The sequence below is a fragment of the Miniopterus natalensis genome, chromosome 8 (assembly GCF_054644295.1).
Source record: "Miniopterus natalensis isolate mMinNat1 chromosome 8, mMinNat1.hap1, whole genome shotgun sequence".
Lineage (NCBI taxonomy): Eukaryota > Metazoa > Chordata > Mammalia > Chiroptera > Miniopteridae > Miniopterus > Miniopterus natalensis.
In genome coordinates this window covers 54819352-54847258 of record NC_142088.1, presented here as the reverse complement: position 1 = coordinate 54847258, position 27907 = coordinate 54819352, and the positions used below count along the sequence as shown (strand labels likewise).

General features: G+C 42.5%; 1 protein-coding gene across 6 annotated transcripts in view; it reads left to right on the top strand.

The window, feature by feature from the left end:
* The window catches only part of FMNL2 (formin like 2), a 275860-nt gene that overhangs the window by 215795 nt on the left and 32158 nt on the right, over nucleotides 1-27907 (top strand). For all 6 annotated transcript variants that reach the window (XM_087819849.1, XM_087819846.1, XM_087819848.1 and 3 more), the window contains 3 exons: nucleotides 21440-21514; nucleotides 25080-25190; nucleotides 27566-27715. In XM_087819849.1, the coding sequence (XP_087675975.1) occupies nucleotides 21440-21514; nucleotides 25080-25190; nucleotides 27566-27715 (336 nt within the window). The remainder of the gene's footprint in view (nucleotides 1-21439; nucleotides 21515-25079; nucleotides 25191-27565; nucleotides 27716-27907) is intronic.

The window sequence follows — 27907 nt, the reverse complement described above, 5'->3', positions numbered from 1 at the left end:
CTGAACTTCGTTTCAAGTGACGTTTAGATCCAGTTCTGTGTGAATCTCCTGAGGGAAACACTGAGCTAGACCAGACCTTGGAGCCATTCCTCCCACCCTGCCTCCTTTGGACATATCACATAGCAAATCTTTTCATGCTAGAAGCACTTACTATACAGTTATCAGTGACCTTTGTTATAAGCCACAGAACAAGCACCTGATTATACTACAGGTCAAATTATGTCCTAAAATTGTAATTGTACAGAATCAATATTAATTAAAGTCAGCAATTCCTGAGACGGATGTTAATTTTGGTTTTTCTTAGGTAAGCTAGAGTGTCTTTCTTATGCATAGAAGGCCCGCGAACACTGGCAGAGTTGAGTTTTAGCTATCTGGTGTCAGAATCGTATATGGCTTAGGCATGTAGGGTGTTGTTAACATGTACTTTGTTGGAAAAAAGTAATCGGACTCTACATCTAATAACTGGCTAGTCGTGATGAGAACTGATGAATTTTGACTTTGAATATTTAGAGCTGTAACCAAAACCTGCCTCATTTCTGTAATTACTTGTGAGTAATGGGGGGTGTTTAAGTCCTGACTCTCGTTGGGCAGGCATTTTCATTGGCAAGCAACTGTGCCATGCGGGAGAAGGGACAGGGACAGAGCTGGCTGTGCGTGCGCTGGTGCCTGCGTTAACCTCGGCCACGGTGCGCGTGCGGCCGAATAAGCAAAGGGGCGACTCTCATAGCCGCGGGGGTGAGGAGGGGCCGAGCACGTCTCTGAGAAACCTTATTCTACGGATAGGTCACAAAAGCATCAATTTATTTACCTGTTTAGTCTTAGGGTGAAAGCAGTGTTTTTGTACTGATCTTGTTTGTTTGTTTTTTTAAATGTAATGCCACTCAGCCCCCCATCTTTTACATCCCTGCCTTTTTCCTATCTTTATGTGAGTGGATCTTTTTTTCTCCCCCGTGAACATCACAGTGAAGGGTGTTTTCTGTAATCTTAGCCAAAATGTCATTGGAATCTTCTGGGTTTAGGGTGGTTTGGGAGCCAGCTGTTTCTGATTAGGAGGAGTTGTTCTGTGATCTCAGGCGCCTGTGCAAATTGGGTTTTGGTCAGTGAGTAATACCTATTGAGCTGTCCCCTGGCTGCAAGAGCACCATACCAGGTACCAGGAGACCAGGCAGGAGGCCCAGAGGAGTCTTGCCCTCAAGAAGGTTGCTTTTAAAGCTTTTTATTCCATTTAGTAAACTGGGATTCCATTCATCTCCTTCAGAAGGATGGAGGCGCGATCCCTGCTTTTGCAGTGGGGAATGGGGTATAGTGGTGGTGGGCTTCAGTGCCAGGCATCAGTATTTATTTTTGCATAAAGTAATATGCATTAGAGTAGCCAGACCCTTTGTGCTTGGATCGTTGATAGAGTACAGTCGAGCTCACTGCTGCAGCGTGGCACTGGATGCTAAAAGGAAATTTAAAGACCGCATATCATATGTATATGGCAGGATTTTCCCCCTCCATTTCCTGAGCAAATGAATCCATTCTGTCCTATTTGATCACCACTCTTTAATTTGAATGTAAACAGAAGGAAGGTATCTTTTACCTCTTGATAGGTTTTTATGTATGAGTCTATCACTTTCTCATATTTCAGTTAATATTCAGAATCCCAACGAGTTTGGTTTTCTTTCTTTCTTCAAAGAATCTTGCTGAGTGTCTTATAATATCTGAAGTACATGTTTTAGGAGAATAGGAAGCACTTGTAACTTAATGATACCTGATGGTGGTAAGAATATTGACCCAAGGCCTGAGTTTTGGTGGGTGTGGGGGTTGGGGCCTCAGTGTGTATGGTGATAAATGAGTTGTAGTTACATAAATTCCGATGGCAGACTTGTACCGGGCATGGTCTGTGACATACCTGACCAGGTGAGTGTGGTAATGAGCAGATGAAAATTAACCTGTCGTCAGCCATTATTGTCCTAGAATTCTATTTCTTTAAAAAAATTTTTTTCAAATAAAGGGAATTAACGCATCCGGATGGTTTTGGTGTTGAAACATCGCCTTATGAAAATTTATGGTCCTGAATTGAGGCCCAGGATGAGAACAAGGAGTGATGTTTGTTTTTATTGACTGGTTTAGCCACATGGAAGACATATCACCAGGTTTCTTAAATGTGGCCTTCCTTAGTTGCATGGCAATGTATATTTTTCAGCATTTAGTCTACCAGACAGGGGCAAAAAAGACATTTGGAAGGAAAGGCCATTCCTTTGGTGTTTGCAGTAGTTCAGGGTCTTGTCTGCAAGAAGAAACTGACTCTACCATAAAGATGAAGGGGCTGATTGGAGGGTGTGGAGAAACAGGCCTGGCAAACTGGCAGGTGCTCCTCAGACGTGGCTAGGCCCTCGTGCTGGGCCCTTAATGCCTGGCCACCAGGAAACTGTTTGGGGTTCTAGCCATGCTTTTTCTTCTCTCTCAAATGATATGGACCATGACTAGCTATCCACTGGGTCATAAAACTGTACTTACTGGGTTAAGGACATCAGCTTGCCCCACTGGAGAGTTATAAACACTATATTTAATCCAATTTTCTTAGGAACCTCCTATCTTGACCTTGCTCTCCTCAACTTTTTTTGGTCTTCTTACTTAGTTCCATTATATTCTTTGATATATCTGAGAAATTGCCTTTGAGAGTCTCCAAAACTCTGGTTAAAAAAAAAAAAAAAAATTCTCCCATTTGAAATCAGAGGGAAAAAGTCCTGAGGCCCTGTAGAACAGAATAGCCTCCTATGACAGTCATAAAACCGTCTGAGGGCTCTGAGCTACCAGCTCCCCCAGGCTGCTGGGACGTGCACCTGGAATTCATCAGGATTCCAGATCGATTATAACTGTGTTCTCATCTGCTTCCAACATGACAGCATCTGGCTCTCACAAATCGGTCTGAGGCTGGAGTTTGGTTATTAAAGGCCCCACTCCTTCCCACTCTGACCTTCCAGTATAGATAGATGGGGCCTTGTGAAGTGAGTCACTCAAGGCCACCAGCTCTCTTGTGCACGGCACTCTTGGCAGCATCCATTATTATTTTCGCTTCTTGCTAGAAGGCTTCCTCAGAAAGCTGATGTGGTTTAGCTACTGGGCATCTGAAAGCATTTGTGCTACACGTTATTAAGTTGATTTAAGAAAGCCTGTCAAGTTTTATTTACAGTGGACCAAATTGGGCAGGAAGGAGAGCAGACATTTTGGTGTCCTTCCAGCATCCCTCTGAGTTTAATCCCATCTAATCTAACCTCTTGGACATTCGTGGCTGTAGCATTATAAATCCAGCACAAGACCATCGGATAATCCCTTCAGTGGTAAAATTTTCAACGTGGAGGGAAGGGCACTTTTTTCCTCCCAGTCTCTCATTGAACTATGAGCATTGTGTTCTTTCAAATCTTAAACTATGGAGCCACAGTTCTAGAGCATGTGTGTATTTCGCCATATCAGGCCAGCATTAGATTATACTAACTCACTGCGACCCTTCGCTAGCCAGTCCGTCTTCCTAGGATCAGGAAGCAAAGTCACAGTAATGATTTTTTGGACCATTTATTAACTGTTGCTGTTATTGCTTGTGTATAATAAATTACGTCAAACTTGGTTTTATTAGGCTTATAGGTTCTGTGGATCAGGAAGTCAGGTTTGGCGTGGCAGGGTTGATTGTCCCTGCTCTGTCGCCTTCAGGGCCTCATCAGGGAAGATCTGATTGACTAGAGGCAGGAATTCATTTGAAGGCTTCACTCATCTGTCTAGTTTCTGGGCTGTGATGACTCAAAGGCTGAGCTCAGTGGAGCCTGTCAACCACAGTGCCTCCAGGCAGAACTCCACGTGGCTGGAGCTTCTCGTAGCATCACAGCTGGCTTCCCAGAAGGAGTGAACAGGGAAGAGCTTTGGGAGAGCAGGCATTTAAAGGGACAGAAGTTGCAACATGTCTTTTTAGCTCATCTCACAAGACATCAGTGTCACTTCTGTATTCTGTTGGTTACAAGTGAATCATGAAGGTCAACCCAGATGCAAAGGGGAAGATAATGACCTCACTTCTTGATGGTGGAGTGTAAGGGTCACAGTGCAGAAGAACATGGAGTTGGAGAGACTGCTGTGGTGATTTTTGGAAAAAACAATTCATGGTCAATAATTTTTTAAAAAATTTTATTTATTGATTTGAGAGAGGGAAGACACATTTATTGGTTGATTCTTATATATGCCCTGACTGGGGATCGAACCCGCAACCTTGGCATATCGGAATGGCGCTCTAACCAACTGAGCTACTTGGCCAGGGCACCTCAATAACTTTTTGAGAAACACCAGTATATCCCTCGTTGTTCCTCTTCTACTTTCTCTTTTTCACTCAACCCAGTACTTGGCTTTATGAACTTTTTCATTGGAGGTAGAAAGAATGGTTACTACTTTCTTTAAGCCAGTGTACTATGGGCAGATCATTTTGAGAGCTTGTTTAGAAGAGAAAGGAGCTGTTTACATAGGATTTCTGAGCCCCTGGTAATGAACTAGTTATTTCTTTGGCATCTTTGTCTTTATTGTCTAGTAAGGAAGTGGGGGCTGCTGATCATTAAGGGATGAGTCACGCTAACTGGAAGAAATTTTATGAGTATTGCATGCCCCTCTGTGTCTGAAACATTGATACACACTGGAAAAAAGAAAATGGGTAAGACATAGGCCCTACCTTTAAGAAAGAGCATTCCAGTCTGGTTAAGGAGACATAAATATTTCGTAGGTTATACTACTAGGCTCTATAAAGGTAAATGTCAGTGCTTTGCAAGGAGGAGCAGCAGCTAAGAGGAAGTAGAGGAAGGAGGGCAGGTGAGGTAGGAGCTCTCAGGGTAGGCTTTCTGTAGGAACGTGTTCTTGAGCTGAGTTTAGGATGGAGAAAAGCGAACCAGGTATATTAGTTTCTTGTCGCTGCTATAACAACTTGCCACAAACTTAGTGGCTTAAAACAACACAAATTTATTATCTTACAGATCTGTTGGTCAGACATATAAAATGAGTCAACAGGGTGGCATTCTCCTGGGGAGTCCATTCCCTTGCCTTTCAGTTTCTAGAAGGTGCTAGCATTCTTTGGCTTGTAGCCTTTTCTGGCCACCTTCCTTTAATGGCCGTTGAAATCTCAATTTGGACCCACTCAGATAATCCAAGATAACCTCCACATTTCAAGATCCTTAATTGAATAATCTCCGAGAAGTCCCTTTTATACATAAGGTAAATATCCCCACGTTCCAGGGACTGGGACATGCACATCTTTGTGGAGGCCCCTGTTCAGCCTTCCACACCAGGGAGACACATCATTTTATACAAGGAAGGTGGCAGCTTAATAAAGCTTCAGGGACTTTAGTTTACCTTGGATCTCCAGTCTTCAAGTGAGCAGGGTGTGGGAAGAGAAAAGGTGGGATAGGAATTTAGGGGCAGATCAGGAAAAAGCCTCATTGCTTATTCCAGTCTTCACAGAGCCCTGTAGCCTAAAGGGAGCAAGGAGGAGTGGTAGAAAGTATGTTCCCCAATCTTCTCCAAGCATCGGCTGTTTAGGTGGCCTCTCTTGGTTGGTAAAGAAATGGTGGTTATATTTTTTGCTCCAAAAGTCAGTTGGTTCCCTGGCCAGTGTGTCTCAGTGGTTAGAGTGTCCTCCCTGAGCACCGCAGGGTTGTGGGTTCGATTTCCAGTCAAGGGCCCTTACCTGGGTTGCAGGTTGGATCCCTGGCTTCTGTCAGGGTGCATGGGAGAGGCAGCCAATCATTGTGTCCCTCACGGTAATGTTTCCTCCACCCCCCCCCACCCCCCACCCCCCCCCCCCCCCCCCGTCTACTCTCTCAAAAAATCAATAGAAAAAATATCCTTGGGTGAGAATGACAAGAAAGCAACAAAGGAAACATAGCAAAAGAAAAGTCAGCTGGCAGTGAGCTCGGCATGAGGTCACTTGGACAGAGCAGGGTGTGGTCAGGGTCTGAGCTTGGTTTCGGAAATTTTGCCATTCATATTTCTCATTCCTTGGGCCTCTGCTTTCACTGACGGCCATCTGCTCCCTCAGCTGCTGTATTCATTCACTTCTAACATCTTCAGGCCTTTCCTTTGATGTGGGCCAGGAGCAGCTTAAAAATAGGGAAAGAAAGGGGAAGTGCAAGAGGAGAGTGGGAGCCGGGACAGATGAGATTATTGTGGTGGCTGGCGAACATTCGTAGAGATGCTTCACTTTTCAACCTGACTTGAATCAGACCGACCCTCCCTCCCTCTCCCTCCCCGCTATGAGCCTGAGTGCAGTTTTTTACAGCAGGGAACCTTGCTTTCTGTGTATTCATAGCAGACACTTAAAAAAACAACAACCCAGGGTGTTGCTTGCTTGTTATTTTTGCTCATGTAAAAATGCCATTTCTGAAACCCGTGCCCTTTGCCAACTGTAAGACCGTTGGCATATGCGCCCTCGTTTCGTATTTGGGCCGATAATGGAAGACCAGGAAGCAGTGAGCTGTGCGCTGCTCGAAGAGCGCAGGGCATCTGAAGCGCGCTGGCCGGGCGCCGGGCTTGGGGCCTTCCCTGGGCCCGCGGGGCCCTGGCTGTAAGGGGTTGTGAGGTTGTGAGGTTGTGGGGTACGGAAGGGTGGTAGGAAGCACTTGTTGTGAGTTGATGAGGAAGCTAGAGTGTGAGCTCTTACAGCTGCGGCAATATCATCACCAAGTCCAAAAACACGTTAGAATAATGCGAGTTTTCAGTTCCCATTCTGGAGTTTATGTCTCCAGAGTCATATTAAAGGTCTTTTTAGGGTCCCCTGGGTTTCTTTCTCCTGTATGAAAGCGCTGCCTCCCTGTTCCTTTTCTCCCTCACTCCACCCTGACTGAATAGTAAGGACCTTTTTAAAAAGTCAGTATCTTAGGACTTAAGTATACTTTAGTATTTTCTTTTTTTAATTCTTACCTGAGGATACTTTTTATTGATTTTAGAGAGAGGAGGGGGAGAGGGAGAGAGAAAGAGAAACATTAGTCGGTCCCGTATGCGCCCCAACTGGGAATTGAACCTGCAACCGGTGTATGTGCCTTGACCAGGAATTGAACCTGTGGCCCTTTGGTGTCGAGGACGATGCTCCAACCAGCCGGGGCTACTTTAGTATTCTTTAGCTGTTCTTTTATTTATTTATTTACTTTAAATATATCTTTATTGATTTCAGAAAAGAGGAAGGGAGAGGGAGAGGGACAGAGAGAGAGAGAGAAACATCAATGATGAGAGAGTCATTGACCGGCTCCCTCCTGCACGCCCCCGACTGGGGATCGAGCCCGCAACCCGGGCATGTGCCCCCACCGGGAATCGAACAGTAGTCTCCTGGATCCTGATCTCTTGGATCCTAGGTTGGTGCTGAACCGCTGAGCCACGCCCAGCCGGGCTAGCAGTTCATTTCTAAAGTAAAAACAGAAGTCATTGTTTTAAAATGTTAAATAATTCCGGATTATAGGTTATTTTAGTGGTATTAAGTCCAGTGCTAAGCAGTGGTTAAGCTCTAGGCCCAGGGCTCTATTAACCATCTTACTAGATGAGCTTCTGGGTTGAAATAAAGCCGTTAAAATAGGAAAATGCTTTTGCTAGATATGTTAGCTAGGAAAAGAATAAGATAAATCACATACATGTCGTAAGTATGCATATATGTGTAAATATATTGCGTGTATGCGTGTATTATAAATAACAGCCTAAGTATGTACTTCCGAATAGTGACAACCCTAAAGGGAAACAAATGAAAGGGTTTGGAGGGGCGGCGTTGCTTCTGTTTTGTGTGTGCATTTATTTCTCTTGCTGGAAATGTTTGGGGAGTAACATCATGTCTTACATGGCTAAATGTCCCTGTTGTGTGGAGTGAAATTTTTCCTTCTAGTAGCATTTCATATGACTAACTTTCTCTTGTCTTTTCTAAAGATGCTCAGTTAGTTATCTTTGTGTAACATGTCTCCAAAAATAAAGGCACTGGTCATTACTACCTTTTTCTTCAGAGCTAATAAACAAAATCAAAATTCTTTGGAGCTTCTAAGGAGTGGTTGGACAAATATACTTCTTACCATGGAAAAAGCACTGTTCTAAGATTAGGAGAGTTTGACAGAAAATAAAAGGTATATAATTTTGTCCCACAAAAGTTTCTGTCACCTTGAGAAATGCAGGACTGACTTTAATAGATACTTAGTTAAGGACCAAATGTCTGCTGAAGTTAACAATAAGAAGACAGTAATTCAGAACTTTAATAATTGTGCTTATATTTATATTTTTATTCCCTATTGTAATTTAAACTAAAGTTTTAGGTATTATTGCCAATGAATTTGCTCATTGAGCTTGATTTCCTGTGTGAGTGAAGTTCAGATTTCATTTGAATTTTAAATACCTGTAAAACATAAGCACATTTTTATTTATTCAGGCTTCATAGCCAATACATAAGGGTTTTGTTTGCTTGGCTTATTTTAAACTAGAAGACAGTCATCTTCAGAAAGAAAACATGAACAGAGTTTGTGAATCTATTTTATTTTAGGTTGTAAACATTAGCCAGTAACTTGATGTCATGTACAAAAAAAGGCTTGTACTTATATAGAAGTAATAAGGCCACCATTATTGCTTGTTGAGTGTCAACAGGGTTGTGTATGTTACTTTATTTCTGAGATCTACCCTATGAAGTAGGAATAAGGAAAGAGAGATTCAGAGCAAATAGGTCTACTGACGTACATTAGGAAATGGCAACCTTGGGATTTTTACCCAGATCCATGTTCTGAACCCCAAGGCTCAGAATCATCCTTATATATATCATGTTTTCACATACTAAGCACTTTCTACACATGTTCATACACACCCTCAACTTTTCACCAAAAAGCAGACCCTTTGGAACAGTTATAGATTGGGTAGATTATTGGAGTGTTTGAAATTATTAGTAAAATTCAGGACAAACTGTGCTGTTTTTTAAGGCCCACAGAGAGCGGATAGGTCTTGAGCAAGATTATAAAGGAAGGAAGACTTGATTTGGTTGGTGGGGGGAGTTCTGGGAGCAGAAGAGATTTGCATGGAACCTGCCTCAGAGCAGCATAAGTCAGAATAAATGTGCTGGTCGCCAAGGAAAACTCCTGACTGGGCCCCGCGTCACAGAATAAAGCACGGCGGGAGGCAAGCATGATGGAGCTGCTGAGAAAGGGATAGTGGAGAGATTTGAAACTCGTGATTAAGAAAAAATCTCAACTGGAAGTTAGATAAAAGTAGGTGGGAAAAGAAAAGGGAAAGGGAAGCAACTAATAGTTATGAAGTACTTTGCAGTTTATGAAGTGCTTTTATATCTATTCCATTTGATTCTGTGGAAGTCTAAGAAGGACATTTTATGTAATTATAGTAAGTTTATGCTCTGCATAAAATACATCAGAGGAAGGAGATGCAGGAGTTTAGAAGATAGCTGTTTCAGATGCCACACGACTGGGCCCTGGACCACCTTTGTGGCCATGACAATGGATACACATCCACAAAGTTGAAGAAAAGTCAGCGAGAGACAGGCCGATCCACTGAATATGGGGACGGATATAAGAGAAGAGTAAGAATTTGTTCAAATTGTGTACATTTAATTAGAAAGAAAGTAGTTCAACAACAGTGAACAAATATGACCTGGGAATTTTTTCAACTGAAGGAAATAAGCTTTGTTTTTTATTAAATTCATATTTTTTTAGTGATGGTAAAGTGTCCAACATTAGATTTTCAGTTCTGGAGACCATGATGAGAAAACAGGCTTAAACAGAGGTGATTAGGGATTGCGTGTATGTGTGTGTGTGTGTGTGTGTGTAATCCAAGTAGAAAAGGGGGTTGTAACTAAGATGGGGAACTCACAGGGGTGCCAGTCCAGAAGAGTAAGGCGGCCAGGCTAGGATGGATTAAAGGATGCTCAGAAGAGACCAGCACACAACACATGGATAGTCCGGAAGATGAGAGGATACCAGGAGGGTCTGGTATCTCGTGATGCAAGTTCCTGCGTTAAGTGACAAGTTAGTCAGACGGTCTGTATATCCCTTCCAAGTCTAGAGTTTTATGTTTCTGCATAAATTGTTGTCTCCACATGCCTGTGTATTCTATGTATTATGCATAAATATTCAAATAGTTACATCTAAAAAGGATTAAGTGCTTCTTTCACTGCAAATATAAAAACAAGGTATCTAGATTAAAAAAAAAAGTGATAGGTACAAAAATTTATAAACAAGGCCAAAAAGGATTGTGTCCAAGGCCAGTTGGTAGGATAGTAACACATTTAAAATAAAAATAGATCACTGTGATTTTAGACTACATGGTGACTTCAGTTCCTAGTTCCCTTCATAACCACCCAGAAACGGCTATATTGGTCTCTAAACCCAAGTCTCATTTAAAAATCTGCAGTGTGTCAAAGCAGCCTGCTGCTTCCACAAGCAGAAAGTGAGCTGGGTGTGCTAGGCACACTGTCGGTGCCCGCCACCAGCAAGGGCCTGTGCGTGAACATGTCCCCGGCTTGCGCAGAGTTGGAAAGACAGAGCTGTCCTGTTGTCATTGTGAAGGTGGTTCGTTTCCCGGCTCCTCCGTCATACTCACACCCAGACTCTGTTCTGCCCACTGTAGTTCAGCGCCATTCTTTATGCCTGTCACCACAGTGGTGTGTGTGGCCCCCGCCCAGCTCTTTCATTCTATACATCAGCCTGCCAGGGATATATAGTCATACTTAGATTTCATTCGCGACAACTGACTGAAATACACAGTAGAGGAAACTGGCTCAGTGGTTCCCAATTACAGCCCCACAACCACTGCCAGTCACCCTTGATCGTACAGTTGAAGAAGGACAGTCTGCCAGGGTCCCCCTCCACTCTGCGTCACTGGAGGCTGGAAATGGCCAGTCGTGGTAACATGAGCTGTGGCTCTGTTTTGTTGCAGCAGTTTGGTTTGGGCCATGGAAAATGAGGGCTCCTTTCCCACCAGCCACGCATGTGGTATCCCAGGTTTACTGGTCTACCGCTAAGAACAACACTGAATGTTCCGTGTTGAAGCATTTTCCAGGAATAGGGGTAAAAGTAGGAGATAGTGTATCCTGTGTGGTGGGCGAGGACGCATTTAGTCCATTGGTAGAAGACGATCATCATGTTGTTGTTGGTCTCTTTGTTCTCTGTTGTTTGATAGTATATAGCGTTTCAGATGGTCCAGGATATACCTGTTTACTTGGGTGAATTCACTGAGTCTGATTCTCCCTGGACTTTGGGAAGCATATCCTGTAGACCACATGGGAGAGAACTGTCTGCATTTCTCTCATATTTTTGCTTGGAATCTAATGTTCACTTGGCTTTAGGAAAAGAATATCTGGTCTTACAATGAACTTCCCTGGGACAGAGGTGGGCACATCCCAGAGACAGCCAGAGGCAGTTAGGAGCGGCTGCTGCCCAACCTGGTCAGTGCCAGGGATTGTCCCTGGCCTTGTTAAACGTGAGAAGGGGAGGGAAGTCTTTTCCCCTACCTTAGTTGATGGAGGGCTCCTTTCTGATAGGGAGACCTGATCTGTCTCTGAATGGCGTGACTTCATTTCTGTGGAGAGATGGCAGGTGTGGTTGGTCTTTATATTGTGTGGTCGACTCCCCAACAATCTTGCAAGAAATTTTACTACTAGAAATGTGTTTATTTGCTTCTTCGAGTTTTGGGTTTTAAGAATTTGTCATCTTTGTAGAATAGAGGTGATTCTTTAATCTGGTAGTTCTCAAATCTTTGGCCTCAAGACTCCTTTTTTATACTCTTAAAAATTACTGAGGGATCCGCCCCAAAGTTTTTGTTTATGTAGGTTATGAAGTCAGAAGAGTCGATTAGTCATCTTCGGCTGCCATAACAAATTATCATACACTGGATGGCTTACACAACAGAAATTTTTCTTCTCACAGTTATGGGAGCTGATGGTTGGGTTCTCTTCCTAGCTTTCAGATGGCCATCTTCTCACTGTGTGCTGAGGTGGCCTTTCCTCTGGGTTTGTGGGTGCATGCGTGTGTGTGTGTGTGTGTGTGTGTGTGTCTGTGCTTATAGAGAGAGAGCCCTCTTTCTCTTCTTAAAAGGCCACCAATCCTATTGGATAAGAACCCAATCCGATGGCCCAATATAGCCTTATTTACCTCTTATTTCCAAATACAGTTGAACTGCAGGTTAGGGTCTTAACATGAATTTTGTGGAGACACATTTCAGTTCATAACAGTGGCATCATGTTATATTTTCATAAATCTTTTAAAGTCTAGCTTAATAGAAGATAGTTGAATGCTCATATCTGCTTCTGCATTCAGTCCTTTGTGTTGCTTTGGTTGAAGAAAGTCCAGCTCCACACAAATATACAGATGTGAAGGAAGTATTTTAACAGCATTTTCAGGTAGTAGTGGATGTTCTTTTTGGATACTATACTATACAAACACAGGAAAGGTAATAGTTTCTTTCTTTTCTTTTTTTTAATATGTCTTTATTCATTTCAGAGAGAGGAAGGGAGAGAGAGAGAGATAAAACATCAGTGATAAGAGAGTCATTGATCGGCTGCCTCCTGCACGCCCCCACTGGGGATCGAGCCCGCAACCTGGGCATGTGCCCTGACTGGGAACCAAACTGCAATCTCCTGGATCATAGGTCAATGCTCAACCGCTGAGCCACACTGGCTGGGCAGGTAATAGTTTCTTAAAGGTTAGTTGCAAAGTGGAATCTGAAACCATATTGATGAACTTCTTGTATCCTGTTACATTAAAATTTATTTGCTTATCTTGCATCTTGAATGAATGTACAATTTTATAACAACATGCAGTGATCACTGAAAATATTGATTCACTAAATTATCCAGATATTCTAAATATTAACATATTTCATAATGCGATATTTTTTTAAAACTCACATTAATTATTACCACCAGTCTCATCAGAATAATCTTTAAATATAGGTAGACTCTAAAGCTCATGGTAGATACAAGTTTTCCAAAATTATCATTTTTGCTTGAAAGCTCATTTTCATCATTGGAAACAAATACTGTCAATAGTTTTCCTTAAAGTAAAAGGCTCCTTCATTCATTTTCAAGAAAATAACTGCCAAATATATATGTTTGAATAATTGTAGTTTACCAGTCATTCATTTAAATAAGTGTGAAAAAGTGGCTGATTCATTTTGCAACTAGAAGCACAATCATAGAAGCACTTGTCCTCATGACAGCATATTTTAATATGCAGCAAAAGTGCTTAATGCAGGCTTCCCATTTCATCATATAGAATATTAATCATATAGAATGTATCCAAGGGTTCAGATTAAATAAAATTAAATTTTTATTGCATCATCAAAGGTATTCTTGAGTGAGACTGGCTTCTTCTTTTCTTTTTCTGTTTTAACTGAGAGTGCACCACTGTGATGAACACAGTGACTGCTGGTGTAATCCGATGTCACTGCCTTGATTCGTGCTGAGGCACCAGCAGTTTCATTCACTCACTGTTGCTTTTGCACCGCCAGTGCCATTGTTAATTCTGAAAAAGGCTAGCAACATCTCACTATTATTATAAAAATAGTTTTGACCTCACAGATTCTGTAAAAGGACCTCAGGGGCCTGGTGTTCCAGGACCACACTTTTAAGAACTGCTGCTCGAATTCCTTGTCTACTATCATCTTGAGCTGGTGGCAGTGGTTATAGGTAGCTAAGAACAAGGCCCTCCTGATGAGACCCAGAATTGGAGCAGAGCACAGAAGACAGTAGAGGGGATGTGAACTGAGAGGAGAGAGCAGTGGACAAACTTCAGGCATTTGCCTATTTATGGACTGAGATCTTTGATTTCACAAAGAGTCCTTGTCTTCAAGGGCTCTCAATTCATAGCACGTCTTTGTTCAATTTAATTTGATTTGTTGTGATTCAGGCATGAGGCTAGCATGGGTTGACATCTGTCCCCTGAGCATGCCCCAAGTTGTGTTGGTGAAAATGGCACAGGATGTAAACAGCTGCCACCACGTGCTATTGCTGTGGTTTAGTGAACATGTGACGACCACCACAGATGTGTCATTGTGTCCCGTCTCTTGCTTGCTTGACCAGACTGGGTATGTTCAAAGGACGAAGCCATGAGGAGAAATGAATGAAGTAAAGGACAGTGTTGGGCCTTCTACTTTTGAGGGGCCTGACTGATAAGTTGTCCTAGAGATGCCTGAAGGCCTTTGCTATTTAGTTCTCTGGTCGCTGTTTAAAATACCAGTCTCTCTAGAAGAACTAGAAGGTACTGTGGTTTCCCTGTAGGAACTGAAGCCTGAAAGAATCTGTATGTGTCCTTACTGATGACCAAGAGATGTGAGTCTTACATTTGAAGCCAGAGAGATTAAAGTCATATATTAGGCATATACCAAGGTTGTATGTTTGATCCCTGGTCAGGGCACTTATAGGCATCAACTAATGAATGCATAAGTAAGTGAAACAACAAAGTGATGTTTCTCTTTCTCCTTCCCTTTAAAATCAATAAATAAAAATTTTAAAAAATAAAGTCATATATTAGTATTTCTGAAAGATATTTTTCTGAACGAAATTCTTTGTTTATGAAGAATTGTTATTGTGGAGCCGCACTCTCTAGAATTTAATGAAGATCATCTTTTTTTAGGGAAGTGATAAAAGTGCATTTCTCATTTAAGGTGTGGTGTGTCAACAAGTCATCCTTTGGGGATTTCACTAGCCCTTTGCTTCTACGTCAGGATTCTTTAGTCAGTACAGCAAAATATGTGCACGGAAAGTAAAACAGTCATCTGGATGCTTCGTGTGCTTGGTGCCAAACATCTGGATATTTGGAAACATCTGGAAAAGTGGTGTTTTCAAAAGGGTGTTTAGCATTATGTGGATGAAACCTCTGGCTCATAATCAGATGACTGGTCCAAGATGGACATAAATATTTTATTAATTTATGAGGGAGGAGGGTTGAATTGTGGATTGTAGAATACATTCGGTTGTTCAGCTTTCATTAGTCTTTATTTCAGGGGAGTGAGTTAAGGGTGTTCAGTTTCAGATTGCTTCGGTTTGATGAACATTTCCACCTTCCAATCTGGAGGAGACAGGAGAGCCAGCCCCAGGTTGGAGCGATCTGCTTCTGTCCCAGCAGCCCTTTGGTGTCAGGGCGTGAAGTGGCTGGTCCCCTCGAGGAAAGCGATCATGGGCCCCTAGCAGTGGCAGAACATCTCAGAGAATTGGTTTCTGGCGGGCCCTGATGGCGTCAGGGCCCTCAGACTGCCGGTGCTCTCAGCAGAAGGTGAAAGATGCTTTTCACCTAGGACTGACTGTGAAATGGCTGTTTACTTCATGTGACCCTGAAAAGAAAACAGAACTGTTATTTGCAGGCAGCCCCCAAGAAGGGCAGTCTAATCAGTCATAATGGACTGTGCCTCTAAGCCGGCCTTCCTGCAGGGAGCCCTGTGCATCACAGGGGCCTATTGTGAGAAGGGAAAAAGGAAGCATTGAGGCAGGCGCCGGGCAACAGGGCAAGAAGGAAACACTTAAGCAAGGGGCCTTTAATTTTTATATAACTAACCTAGGAGCGTATTTTATAGCCACCTCATAAGAGCCAGGCCTCAAGCTGGCTGCAAACTTTGTGTGGTGTCCTGGGAGCTGTTGCCGGGGGAAGCCAAAGACAGTCACTGACCTTGAAGGGGGGGGACAGAGAAGTGACTGAAGGCAGGCGGTCTGTTGTTCATTTCAACATCTGGCCAGCAAGATAACACTCTTTATTACAAGGCTTTTGTAAAACCATCTTTTCCCAGCTGTTAGCCTTTAGAGAAATCATCCCCAAACCTCTGCCCACCTTTAGAGGTGCTTTAAACCACCAGCCCTCTGGCATCCAGGGCCCCAGATTTATTTAAATGCTTTGGGACGGTGTTCAGAGATGTCTTTCACAGATGTTAGAGAACAGAGTTGACTTGTCTTTTGGCAGAAGCTGTGCTTTTTGCTTCAGTCCTGCTTGAAGTGAAAAGGTGTCTTGTTTGTCCCAGGTGTGGCCCATCTTATCTGGACAGGGCAGGATTTATCTACTTTACCGGCACCAGTGGGCCAGATGCTGTGAGTTAGTGCTCTGGCCCTTACGTTGGCTACTCAGGGCCTGCATAGCCCAGTGCGTCTCTTTAAGTTTGGCTTGTGTAGAGTTTCCAGGCTGGCCAGTTAGGGAATATCATGTTATATTACCAGGCCAAATTAGGATTTTAGAGCTTTAAGATACAGAGTGAGAGGATTTTTTTTCAAGTTTTTATTAGCAATGGAAACCTTCAATGAAAGTTTCTTTTTCCAAAAGAAATCTTACCAGGAAACTCATATAATCAAGCAGACCTGGATAAGTGAGGATAGAAGTCCTGAGAACCTTTCTCATCTGTGCTTTTCCTCTCCCTGGCACGCCCCCATTCTTGCAGCTTCCAAAGCGTTCCTCTCTGACCCTTAAGGCTTCCTAGAACAGGCCATGAAAACCAAGGGTGTAATCTCAGGCCCTCAAATTAATGGATGTGAAACCCAAAGTCCAGGGAGGTTTCTCGAGTTACACAAGATCACTGTGAGGTTTTAAGGTCCCCTGTTTAATACTCCACACAGTCCCATTTCTGCCCTCATCTGCCCTCACCCCCATCAATGTCAGAGCTTCAAGTGCAGAGACGTCCGGCTGTATTAGGTCCGCACAGATATGGGGGGATTGGTGGCTGTGTTAGCCGACTGAGGTCTGCTCCAGGACCCCAGCCTGAGCGTTGTCACTTTACACTGTGTTCATCAGGGTCCATGAACTCATTCACACGAGACTGATCTATAAATGATTTATGAATGAAGATGCCTTATAAGTTCATAGTAGTAAACATAAGTTTACAGTGGAGTACCTGCTTTTCCAGGGCATATACTTTTATTTTTCTGCTGCTTGACTTCATTTCTGGCAGCCCCGGCTGCTGGAGCGGAGGTCTGATGCCTGACGGAGTGGCTCAGTGCACCACGGGGCTCCTCTTAGCCTGCTGCTCAGCCTTCCTGCAGCCGCGTCACTTCCATCCGCTGCCTCCTGACCTCTTCCAGCGACTACTCTGTATTGATGCAGGAAATCGGTGTTAAAGCTAGTGGGGGATTGGGAAATACCAGCGAATATAAAAGTCAAGAAATGACAGATTTCAGTTGACATAGTACAATTATTTTTTCACTTTAAAGTTTTCAGATCATATATTGTCTGGGCCTTTGTTGGCGGGTGGAAGTTAAGTGTAGCAAAATATAACATGCAGTAAAATGGACTTGCAGAGGTACTCCGGCTCTGTTTGGATGAAGGCCTAGAGAACATCCCCAATGTGCGGATGCTGAAAAGTACTGAGCATCAGTGGTCTCATTCCTTTTATCGTCACCAACTTTCTAAAACAAGGCCAGTTTCAAAGGAGAGAAGCAGCCCGTTCAGCCTTGCGTGTCCTGTTGGTGTGTGTGGAGGTCCAGATGTGAGCTCTGAGCCACAACGACTGTCCTTTAATGTGGACATGACTTTTCCCAACCTTCCCCACACATGTCTTCCCGTTTCCTGCAGGACCGTAGTATACACTTGTTTAATGATTGCTCAAGGATGTGGAAACAAATGTGCATCTGTGTGCATGCTTCCTCTGCTTCAGCAGGGATGCAGGGGCCTCTGGAGCAGTGTCAGAAGCACACCCTGAGGCAGGGTGGGGGTTGGCAGCAGCAGCGAGCGGTCTGTCTGCACCTTGACAGGCAGGGCTTGATGGAGCTGGAGGAGGGGCCCTTCTGGTTACAGTGGGCGAGGAGAGTGGTCAGTCAGGGCCCCCTTTGTAGGTTTCCCGAAGCTGGCATCCATGTTGGCAAAAATGTTGTTTTGCGCATTCGGGTTCTTTTCACCAAGTTCAGAGGAGCTGTAAATTGGAAGATATTTATGTCTATTTTTTTGGTGAAGATTAAAGGTATTTCTATTTCATAACACGTGTTTTCAGCACGAATTTGTCTGTTGACAGAATGACTGATTTCTAAATAAATGAATATATTGTATATATTCAAAGCTCTTCATAATGTCTATTTCAGTCCTGCCTACCAGACTAGTACAATGATTTTGGGATCCCAGTATGAAATTAATCTTGCTTGTTCTGAACTTGATGCCATCTCTCTTTATCCACAGGCCACGAGTCGTTTGTTTGGTTGCCACCCACATGTGCTTCCCTCAGCCATATAAAATTCTGGGCACAATTCATGATTATTTTGGAATTACCTTATTTATTGTAGCTATGCAGGATCAGTGGGCCAATCCCTGCTACCTTCTTGTGATACCCAGTTATGGTAACTGTGTTTCTTTAGTTGTGTTGTTAAATTCCAGGTTGAATTAATTGGAGGGTTTAATCAGCTAGTCCAGCAATTTTCAACCTTTTGCACTTCATGGCACACACAAACTAATTTCTAAAACTCTGTGGCACACCAAAAACTGAGTTATATTTTTTGCCAGTCTGACAAAAAAATAGGTATAATTTTTATTCATTCACACCAAACAGCTATTGTTGTGTTGACTGTTGTCATTTTTTCTATTTGACAATGTAAGGGAAAAGAGGTCAGTGCCCCTGACTAAATAGTCAGGTATTGCGTGTTTTAAAAATTCTTGCAGCACACATGTCGAACATCGCTGAGCTAGTCTAATATTGGGTAGCCACTGTTTCCCAAATGCTGGTCCAAAGTACAATGAGTCCTTTTTAAAAGCACAGATTCCTAGTTCTGTCTGTCAAGATTCTCATTCAGTATGTATTGATTTAGACCTCAGGAATCTGCCCTTTTTAGACGTCCCATGGAAGATTCTGGTGCATGGACATCAACTGTATGCATGGTGTAATGACTGTGGCTTTTAATAATAACGTTTTTCATCTCTGTTGTCATCTCAAATAATTCTGGAATGCTTTAAGTATTGTCTTAAGTGGAATATCTTTATCTGAACACTGGGCTGTGTGGGAGATGGAATGTCAGGCTTGCAGCTGGGGGCCTGGTTCTAGCCTCTGTGTGAACTTCCATCAAGTTGGAGATATCCGATGTGTCTGGGTGTCGGTCTCATTCATAAATTGAGGGCGCCGGATTACCCAAGGTACTTTCCAGGTCTCTGACATTCTTGAATTTGAAGGGCTTTCCCTTTCAGTTTGAAGGAATTGTCTTCATTGTTCCTGTTCATCGATGGCCATTGCCTGGTGTGGTTCAGTGAGCGCCTAGCCACTCAGCCAAGACATTAAACGCAGGCTGTGTCTCAGGAGAGAGCAGGCAGCTGTCCCCAGACCCAGCACTGCCTCTATTCCTTTCTCCTGCCACTACCGCCCTCCCAAGACATCGAAATAAACCATTCTCCTGGGAAACAAGTTCTCATGTTGAGGTTTCTCTTAAAGAAAGTTCAGGTTGTAAGCCTGACCTTTTCTATGCAAGCCTTGGCAGTTTTCACCCACTGGGCCCTTGTTGCAGGCGAGGGACACTTGTGACTTTGGGCACAAGATGTGACTGAAGTCCTAGTCTAGGGAGCCGATCTTGCCCTGCCTCACCCGCGTCAACCTTTTGTTTCCAGGAACTTTCTGCATATTCTCTTGAGGGGCTAGGGACAGAACACAGTATCCCTTTAAATCCCTGGTTCTCAGCCTTTGCAGAGCATCAGATGGTCTGTAGTACTTTTTAAATTGTACATGCCCACTGGGGCTGCTGAATCAGGCTGCCTAGGGTGGCATTGGACATGTGTTTTTACAGGCTTTGCTTCAAACTCTTCCTTTTGGGGCTTCCCCCCCTTCCTCCAGACTGGGCCCATGTACTATTCTTCTGTCTTCTGTAATTATTTTCTGTTAAGGCATGAATACATATATGGAGAATTGTCATCAGAATATAGTAAACTGTGGTCTGAATCTGTCGAGAAAATTAAGTTGCTTTAAGACTTAGATGGCCCGCAGAGGTCAAAGGCCATCCCCCTGAACATTCTCACCTTAGGCCCAGGAACCACCACTGAAGATTTATGGAGATTAGTAAGTCATTCACCCTCCCGTTAATTGTATTTTAACATAATTACATGCTTATTCTCTATTCAGTGTAATTCGACAAATATTATTGAGAACTTACAGTGTGTCGAGCATTGTTCTAGATGCTGGGGATAGAGCACCTAACCAAAGAGACAGAATTCCTGCCCTCATGGGACTTTCTCTTCATATGTATATTCACATGGAATTTAATATAATGGAATTAAATCACTGCCTTATAGCATTATGAAATACCATTTTATTTTATTTTTACTTTTTTAATCCTTGTGGACATGCTTAAAGAGAGAGAGAGAAAGGGAAACATCAGTGTGAGAGAGAAACATTGATCAGTTGCCTTCTGTATGCTCCCTAACTGGGGATCAAACCTGCAACTCAGACATGTGTCCTGACTGGGAATTAAACCGGCAACCTTCTGGTGCACGGAATGACACCCAACCAACCAAGCTACTCCGGCTGGGTGAAATATCATTTTAGGAGAATTCTTTAGGATTGGCCTGAATATCCCTAAGATCACAGATGGGATCAGAACATTTAGTTAAGCATGTGAAACCTGGATTAAAGTTGCAAAATGTTTAGACCAGAGATTGTGTCTTACTAACACAACTTATAGCCTGTAGTTGGTCAGGTGAATATTTTCTGAAGATGGAATGAATAAACCAGTGGGTATAAGACTTGGCCCCAATAAAGGTCGCCAAGGACATGGACAGAATTAAAGTTTATCCTTGGATTTAGGGACTCAGCTTAGTCTCCAGAGTCATTATTTGGTACAGATCTTTCTTTGACTTTGTGTTTTAAACTCACTGTATTTAATTCCATGTATATGCAGACACCTTGGGGCCCTGGAGTTCATAAGGTTTTTTTATTTCATCTATTCAGTGAAAGCACTAATTTCAGCTAAATTGATATGTTTCTGGCCTCTGACTGCAGGTTCTGTATGCACCTTGTATGAGTTAATAGCTTCTCAAAGTTTCTGTGTTGTAGCTTATGCACTAAAATTACTTAATTAGCTTAGACATGATATCAAAATTTTGAATCTGCTTTTCAAGGAATTTAAATACAAAATTGTTAAGATCTCTTAGCATGTCTGGTTAAAAAGTACTTCTATAAAAAGGAGAACCCTGGTGATTTTTTTTTTTTTTAATTACCATAAGCAAAATTCTGGGATTTTAATGCAGGTTAAAAACGTTGGTGGGACATGCAAAGGTAACCCAGGAAAGAAGAACACATTTGATAGGGATTTCAGAATATCAAGAACATGCGAAGGAAACCAAGGACCAGCTTGGGTCCTGGCTCACATTGCTATTTGTGAGTTAACTAGCTTGGAAGAAAAGTAGTGTACGAAAGAGGGGAAAAAATAGATATTCTGGAAACAATTATTAATGCTAAAATTTCTGCATCTAATTTTGTAATGCTTATGTTTGGAATTTCACATGCACGACGAAAATCTGTGTTTCAGGTTTGTGGAGAAAAACAGCGCTTTGAGAAGTTGATGGAACATTTCAGGAATGAAGACAATAACATCGATTTTATGGTGAGCTATTTTAGTACTACATTCAATAAAACAAACCCCATTTCAGCACTTTCCCCTAAATCCATTGATATTTATATATATTATACATATGTATGAGTATGTTACAAAGGACAGAAAATGGAGCATAATATGCTACAGATCCAAACTAGACTGTCCCTCTTAATCTGTATTTTCCCTTTATGGCATTTATTTCCAGTTTTATTCCTTCTACGCACACTATAGCACAGGCCAAAAGTACTTACAGCAGATAAAGCGTGAAGCCGGGCACTTGGGGAAAGGATGTTACCGTGCACGGTGCCTGTGCCTGCAGTCGCTGTTACTGTCAGTGGCGTTGCATAGGAATCCTTAGGGCAGAGGGCAAGAATCTGGACCGCTTTGCCTTTTGCACACCCCAGCCAGTGGCATTCCCCAGACAGTATTCACCAAGACTAAAGTGCTTTGGTTTGTGGAATTGACTGTATATATCCCCCAAATTAATATACAGCAGCGATCCCCCCCATCTTTCCTGCTCTAGTAATTCTGTGAGGGCATACTTATCATACAGATCCCCTTCCAGGCTAAATAACATGCAAGAGCATGCGGTTCAGCAGGACTGTCCTCCTCCGGGACTGACTTCAAAAGGAGTTTGAGCACCTCTGAATCCATGTGCCTGAAGCTTAATCCTGTTCTGCAGGTGGAGTCTGCTATAGAGAATTTCCTGAGACAGGTTACCCTTGCGTGCACCCAGGTTGGCAGGCTGTCTTTGACCTAATCTGGGAGATCCTTACCTGGGCTTCATCTCCGAGATCTCTTCCAGCCTGGAGCAGGCATCTCTATCAGGTCCTGCACTGTTCAGTCCTCTAAAACCTGTGCTTAGGATGCTAGGCAGGGTTTTCATTGGAATTGCTTCAGTGACTGTAAAATATGAAACATAGCTTTGCAGATTTCTAACCCTTTTATGTAAAAAAAAAAATTTTCTGGGTCCTCAAATATAATATGCATCCTGACTCTCAGCCCCTTCTAAAATCAGTGAGAGAGATGAAATCTTTTATAGAGAAGATTTTCTGTTCCATAAAGCATATGTATGTATGCTTTTTAAGAAGGTAAAAAAATGAATGTGAAACAAGGAATTCTTTACATTGACTTTTTGATTCTTGTTTTAGGATTTTTGGGGAGTGTTTACAGCTGTTTGCACTGGTGGTAAATATGTGAAGAAATTGTGCCCTGGCTCACCTTATTAGTTTCTTTTGGCCTCATGGGGGAACTTATTTGTTTCTTTAAGCCAGGTTTGTGAACTGGAGGCTCCCAGGCTAACGCCAGCCTACAGGCTTGTGAGTTAGTCTGCCAGTGATGTCCTTCCATAAAAGAATTTGGAAATTGTGGGCAAAAATACAAATTTCTGATTTTCTTAAACATTTCTGACAACACTAGGCCCCTGTTCTTGCAGAATATCAGCTGCTGGAGACAAGTAGCCCCTGTTCCTTTAGTCTAAAGGCATACTTTCCAGTTCGTCACAGTCCACACCATTCCCTATTGTGTTACACATGGCCTACCTAACACATTTATCATATGTACAGGATCTCTCTGCCATTTGAGTTTCTGCTGAAATTATAATTATAAACCTTTTAAAACACCTGCACTGTTTACAGACGAGTGTCTATTTTCTATGAGTACATTTATTCATATGTACATGCACTGAGGAACCTTACTTAGAGGCAGTTGGCATACGGGTACTATGTGCTTGGTTTGTGTGTCACCCAGCAAATAGTTACCTCTCAGGCATATCATAAAACTCAACAGATCATTTAGACCTGCTTTCAGAAGAGAAATGGAAAGATGCCAAATCCAACCATATTTTTCCTCCAGAAAATGAGGCTTTTCATAAACCGTAATTAAGGTGCATAACCTCCCAAATGACTTATTTCTTATAAAATATAATACAAATGTTTCTAACATAGCATGGAACCTTTTTATGTTTTTTTCAGTGGACAAAAGAAAACAAAAAACTGACCAAATCTTCTTTAGCTCATTTAGCCATAGCACCTGAAGTCACTTTTTAGTAAACTGCCGTAGTGTCTCCTGGTCACCTAGAGAGGATAACCAATATATCACACACTCAAAGAAGAATCTAGCATAACACAAATAATTTTGAAAAGAGAAATGAAACGGGGCCTGGGGGAGAGAGGAAGAGTGAGGTGGTTTTCAGAGTAAACGTGAACCTGGGTCCCACAATCATTTTACCTCCTTGTAGGAGGCTCTGTTTAACTGTAGAGGGAAAGCGCTAGTGAGGTATTTCCACCATAAATAAACTGACTGTCACTATTAGAAGCCAAATAGATCTGTTGAACTCTGTGCTGTTTTTACCAAACCTGGGACTGATTTTTCTCTGTGGCTGGCCTCAGGGCCACTGATGCCGTTGTGGGCAGAAAGCAATAAATCCAATAAGTCCAAGGCTTCTAGGCAATGGAAACCAGTTGATTGTTTAAGATGGAAAGATGGGCCAGAGATCCTGCGATGATCCCGTTGGTATGGTGGGGCCCACGGTGATATTTCAGAAGGAGCGATAAATCACCTGTGATTGTAGGAGATTTGAATGCTTCTCTTTGTAATAATTTTCACATTTTCTACAATATATCTGTAATAACTTACATAGTTTATTCTATATACCTATTAAGACTTTTCAATAGGCTTTACTGAGATATATAATTAACATACTATCCAATTTACCCTTCTAAACTGTACAAGTCAACATATTTTTAGTGTTATTTGTAGGGCTGTGCAGTCATCATTGCAGTCTAATTTAGAAAATGTTGTCACCCCCAAAAGAATCCTCATACCCATCGGCAATCACTCCCCATTTTCCGCATACCCAGTCCTAGGCAGCTGCTAACCTACTTTCTGCCTCTGTAGAGTTGCCTATTCTGGATACTTCATATGAATGGAATTATAATACATGTTATGTTTTGTGACTTTTTTCACTTTTAATGTTTTCAAGTTCATCCATGTTGTAGCACATATCAGTACTTCATTCCTTTTTATTGTTTGCATAATATTCCATCATGTGGATATATCACATTTTTTTAATCCATCAATTGATGGGCATTGGTTTTTTTTCTTTCCACATTTTGGTTACTATGAATAATAGTATTATGAACATTTATGTACAAATTTTTATGTGGATGTATATTTCAATTTCTCTTGGGTATGTATATCTAAGAATGAGATTGCTGGGTCACGCGGTAACTCTGTACTTAACACTGAGGAACTGTCAGACTGTGGCTGCACTATTTTACATCCACCAGCAACGGATGAGGGTTTTACCTTTTCCAGATCCTTGTCAACACTTGTTACTATCTTTCTTTTTGATAATAGCCATCCTAGTGGATGTGAAGTGGTATCTAATTATGGTATCTACATGATATTTGAATTTTTAAAAAGTATAAAATATTTTTTAAAGACCCAATGGAAAAAAGGAAAGGGAAATTGGTAAGTGAGCTTAGATTTGTGCAATTGAAAGCATATGTTATGATTAAACTGAGAAAACAAGCTTGGAGCCGCATCTAATCTGTTGGTAATTTCATTTTAGGTGGCCTCTATGCAGTTTATTAATATTGTAGTCCATTCAGTAGAAGATATGAATTTCAGAGTTCACCTCCAGTATGAATTTACCAAATTAGGCCTGGATGAATACTTGGATGTAAGTATAGTTGAAAGCTTTGGCTCTAATATAAGACCTGATTTATTGCCTACCTTCAAAGATACCCGTCCATAGTGACTAAAGAACACTTAAAGCTCTGTGCCACCCACTTACTGTACTGCTAGTTAAAAGGAAACAATCTGAGTGATGCAGTCTGCCAGAGAAACTGGGTTCTTGCAGACCTCCTGGGAGCTTAGGCTGTCTTCTGCCAGCAGTTTTAGTACCGGAGTCAGATAACCTCCCATAGCCTTGCTGCAGCTTTCCTCTGCTTTGAGCTCTGTCTGGGTCAAGTCTCACTACACCCTTCATTTGGGCTGTTGGGCAATTCACATTCTTGGTTACTCTGGGGAACCTGATTGGGCTGGGAAAGGCAAACCCAGACTGCTGTAGAGTGATGAATAATTGCTTAGAGCATAAAAAAATAATGAGGAAATGAACACTAGAGACTTCCTTGTGTAGTTGTTAAATTCTGCTTAAAATGTTTGTGGCTTTAGAAGTTCTACTTTTGGTTCTTGGGACAAGAGGGTCTAAAGTTTTTCTTTCTCGCGCTCCCTTGCAGAAGTGCTCAGCCAGTTCCCTGAACTTCTTCAGCTTAGAAACAGAAAGTTGATGTGAAAATTGTAAATGGACTTGTGTAGCTCTGTGTGCACATGGTATACCCTTATGTTTTCCATTTTATGTAAGAATGGTCCTTGAACTTGGAAGATCACTAGTGATAGGGCAAGAATTGTTGGCCTCAATTTCAAGGCTGTTCTAGATACGAAAAAAATAGAAGTGCCTCCCTTGGACATCTCGACTTAAGCTGCCCATCATCCTTGGGGGTGAAGCCAGGAATTACATGTCTGTACCCCCAGTTTATTGCAAGGCACAATCACAGAATAGGTTACTCGGGAGCTCGTGGCCTTGCTTATCAGAGCAGCTAGCTGCCCTCAGGAAACCGGGTTAATGTTGTCTACGGACTGCTCGGGAGGGGCGTGACTGATTTCCATTGAAGAGTTGTTTGAGTTGTTTTCCCATTCAAAGACCCGCCAATATCTTTGACAGAATATTGTACTGAAAGGCATTTTTCTGCTTTGAGGTCAGGGTTTGTCTATCCCCCTTCCCCACATGCTCTGAGAGTAGCAGTATTTGAACACATTTTGGGTGCTAACTCCCCACTGGTGCTCTGGGTTCAGTTTTGTGCTGGCCACACAGAGCTCGCTTCTGTTCGTACAGTCGCAGGTAGTAACGTGTTAGCACCTGCTATTCATTGTGAATCGTGTGAAAAATCCTGCTAACCTTCTCCCTTTTCTTTTCTAGACTTTGCCCTTATTCAGAAATTTTTTTCAGTTCTGACTCCCAAGCTAAAATGGGGCGCATTCTCTTTAGAACCAGCTCTGTGATAGAATGTCCAGTTAGACCGAGGAGAAAGTCCGTGTTCCTGAGAATTTGTGGAGAGGAGAATTCCTCTTCAAAACTGAAGACTTTCAAAACACTCTATTTCTTTAATTTCCTGGCCTGTTGGTTCTAGACACTGATAAATAGAAGTGGTTAGAAGAAGAATATGATAAGCATATAATATGTAAATGCTTCATTAGTTTACAAAAGCCAGCCTTATTAAGGCGCCATTGATTTGTTCAGTTTGTTTATTGGCACCGTCCATGTGCCAGATACTGTTCTAGCTGCTCCCCAGGGAAAGCCATTTTCCCCAGGGAAAGTTACTTCTAAGGAAGATCACTGGTTTACTTGACCTCTAATTTCACCTTAGGGTTAGCTCACTTCCTTTGGACTGCCTGGCCCTGGAATGCAGAGAATGGGGGAGAGCTTCCTGACCTGTGCTTTGGGGGACCCTGAGCTCCTTGTGTTGGGGCAGTGTTGTAGGAAAGTCACGGAGGGTGGGTTCTAGCAGTTTGTGTTAAAATAAGCCCCAAGGCTAATGTACTCTATCAGTGCCTACCCCACCTCCCTCCACCCCTCCACCCCAATTAGAACTACCATCAGTACCCAGGCAACTTACCACCCATTCCAATCTCTTCTCCTACACAGATACCCCTCAAGTTTTATGTTACCCGTGACTGTGGTTCCCTTTCAAAGCTGTTTCACATTTTTCTGTTTTCCTGATTTCACCCATATCAAAATGTTTTAGGTTGGAATATATCCATAGGAGGGATTAGGGAGGAAATGTGTGTATATTTGGGAGAGGATATTCCCCAGAAAGTAATCTGATGGTCCCCTCTGAGATGGTTACTCCGGAATTTTCTTCAGGATATATCAAATCCTCTCTTGGAAAAGACTAAACTATTTGGAACAAACAAAAATATGTAGGGCCGTTGGGTAATTATGTTCTGTTTTCACAGATGCTCTACCACCACCTTCTCTCACATTTTGCTTTTTAGAAGCTGAAACACACTGAGAGCGACAAGCTGCAGGTGCAGATTCAGGCGTACCTGGACAATGTGTTCGACGTGGGAGCTCTGCTGGAAGATGCTGAAACCAAGAATGCAGCCTTGGAAAGGGTGGAAGAGCTGGAAGAAAACCTCTCTCATGTAACTACTTCTCAGAAAAGGAGAACATGCCTGTTCAACTGGGTGCAGAGCAGAACAAGTGTCCGCTCTGGTGGCAATAAATGACAGATGTGGAGTGAAGGGCTGAGCTGCAGCTTGGGATAGAGAGCTGTCAGGGGCCATCGGGGTTCTTTTAAAGAAGGCAGGGGTGTTACCTCAACCTAAGAGGAATCC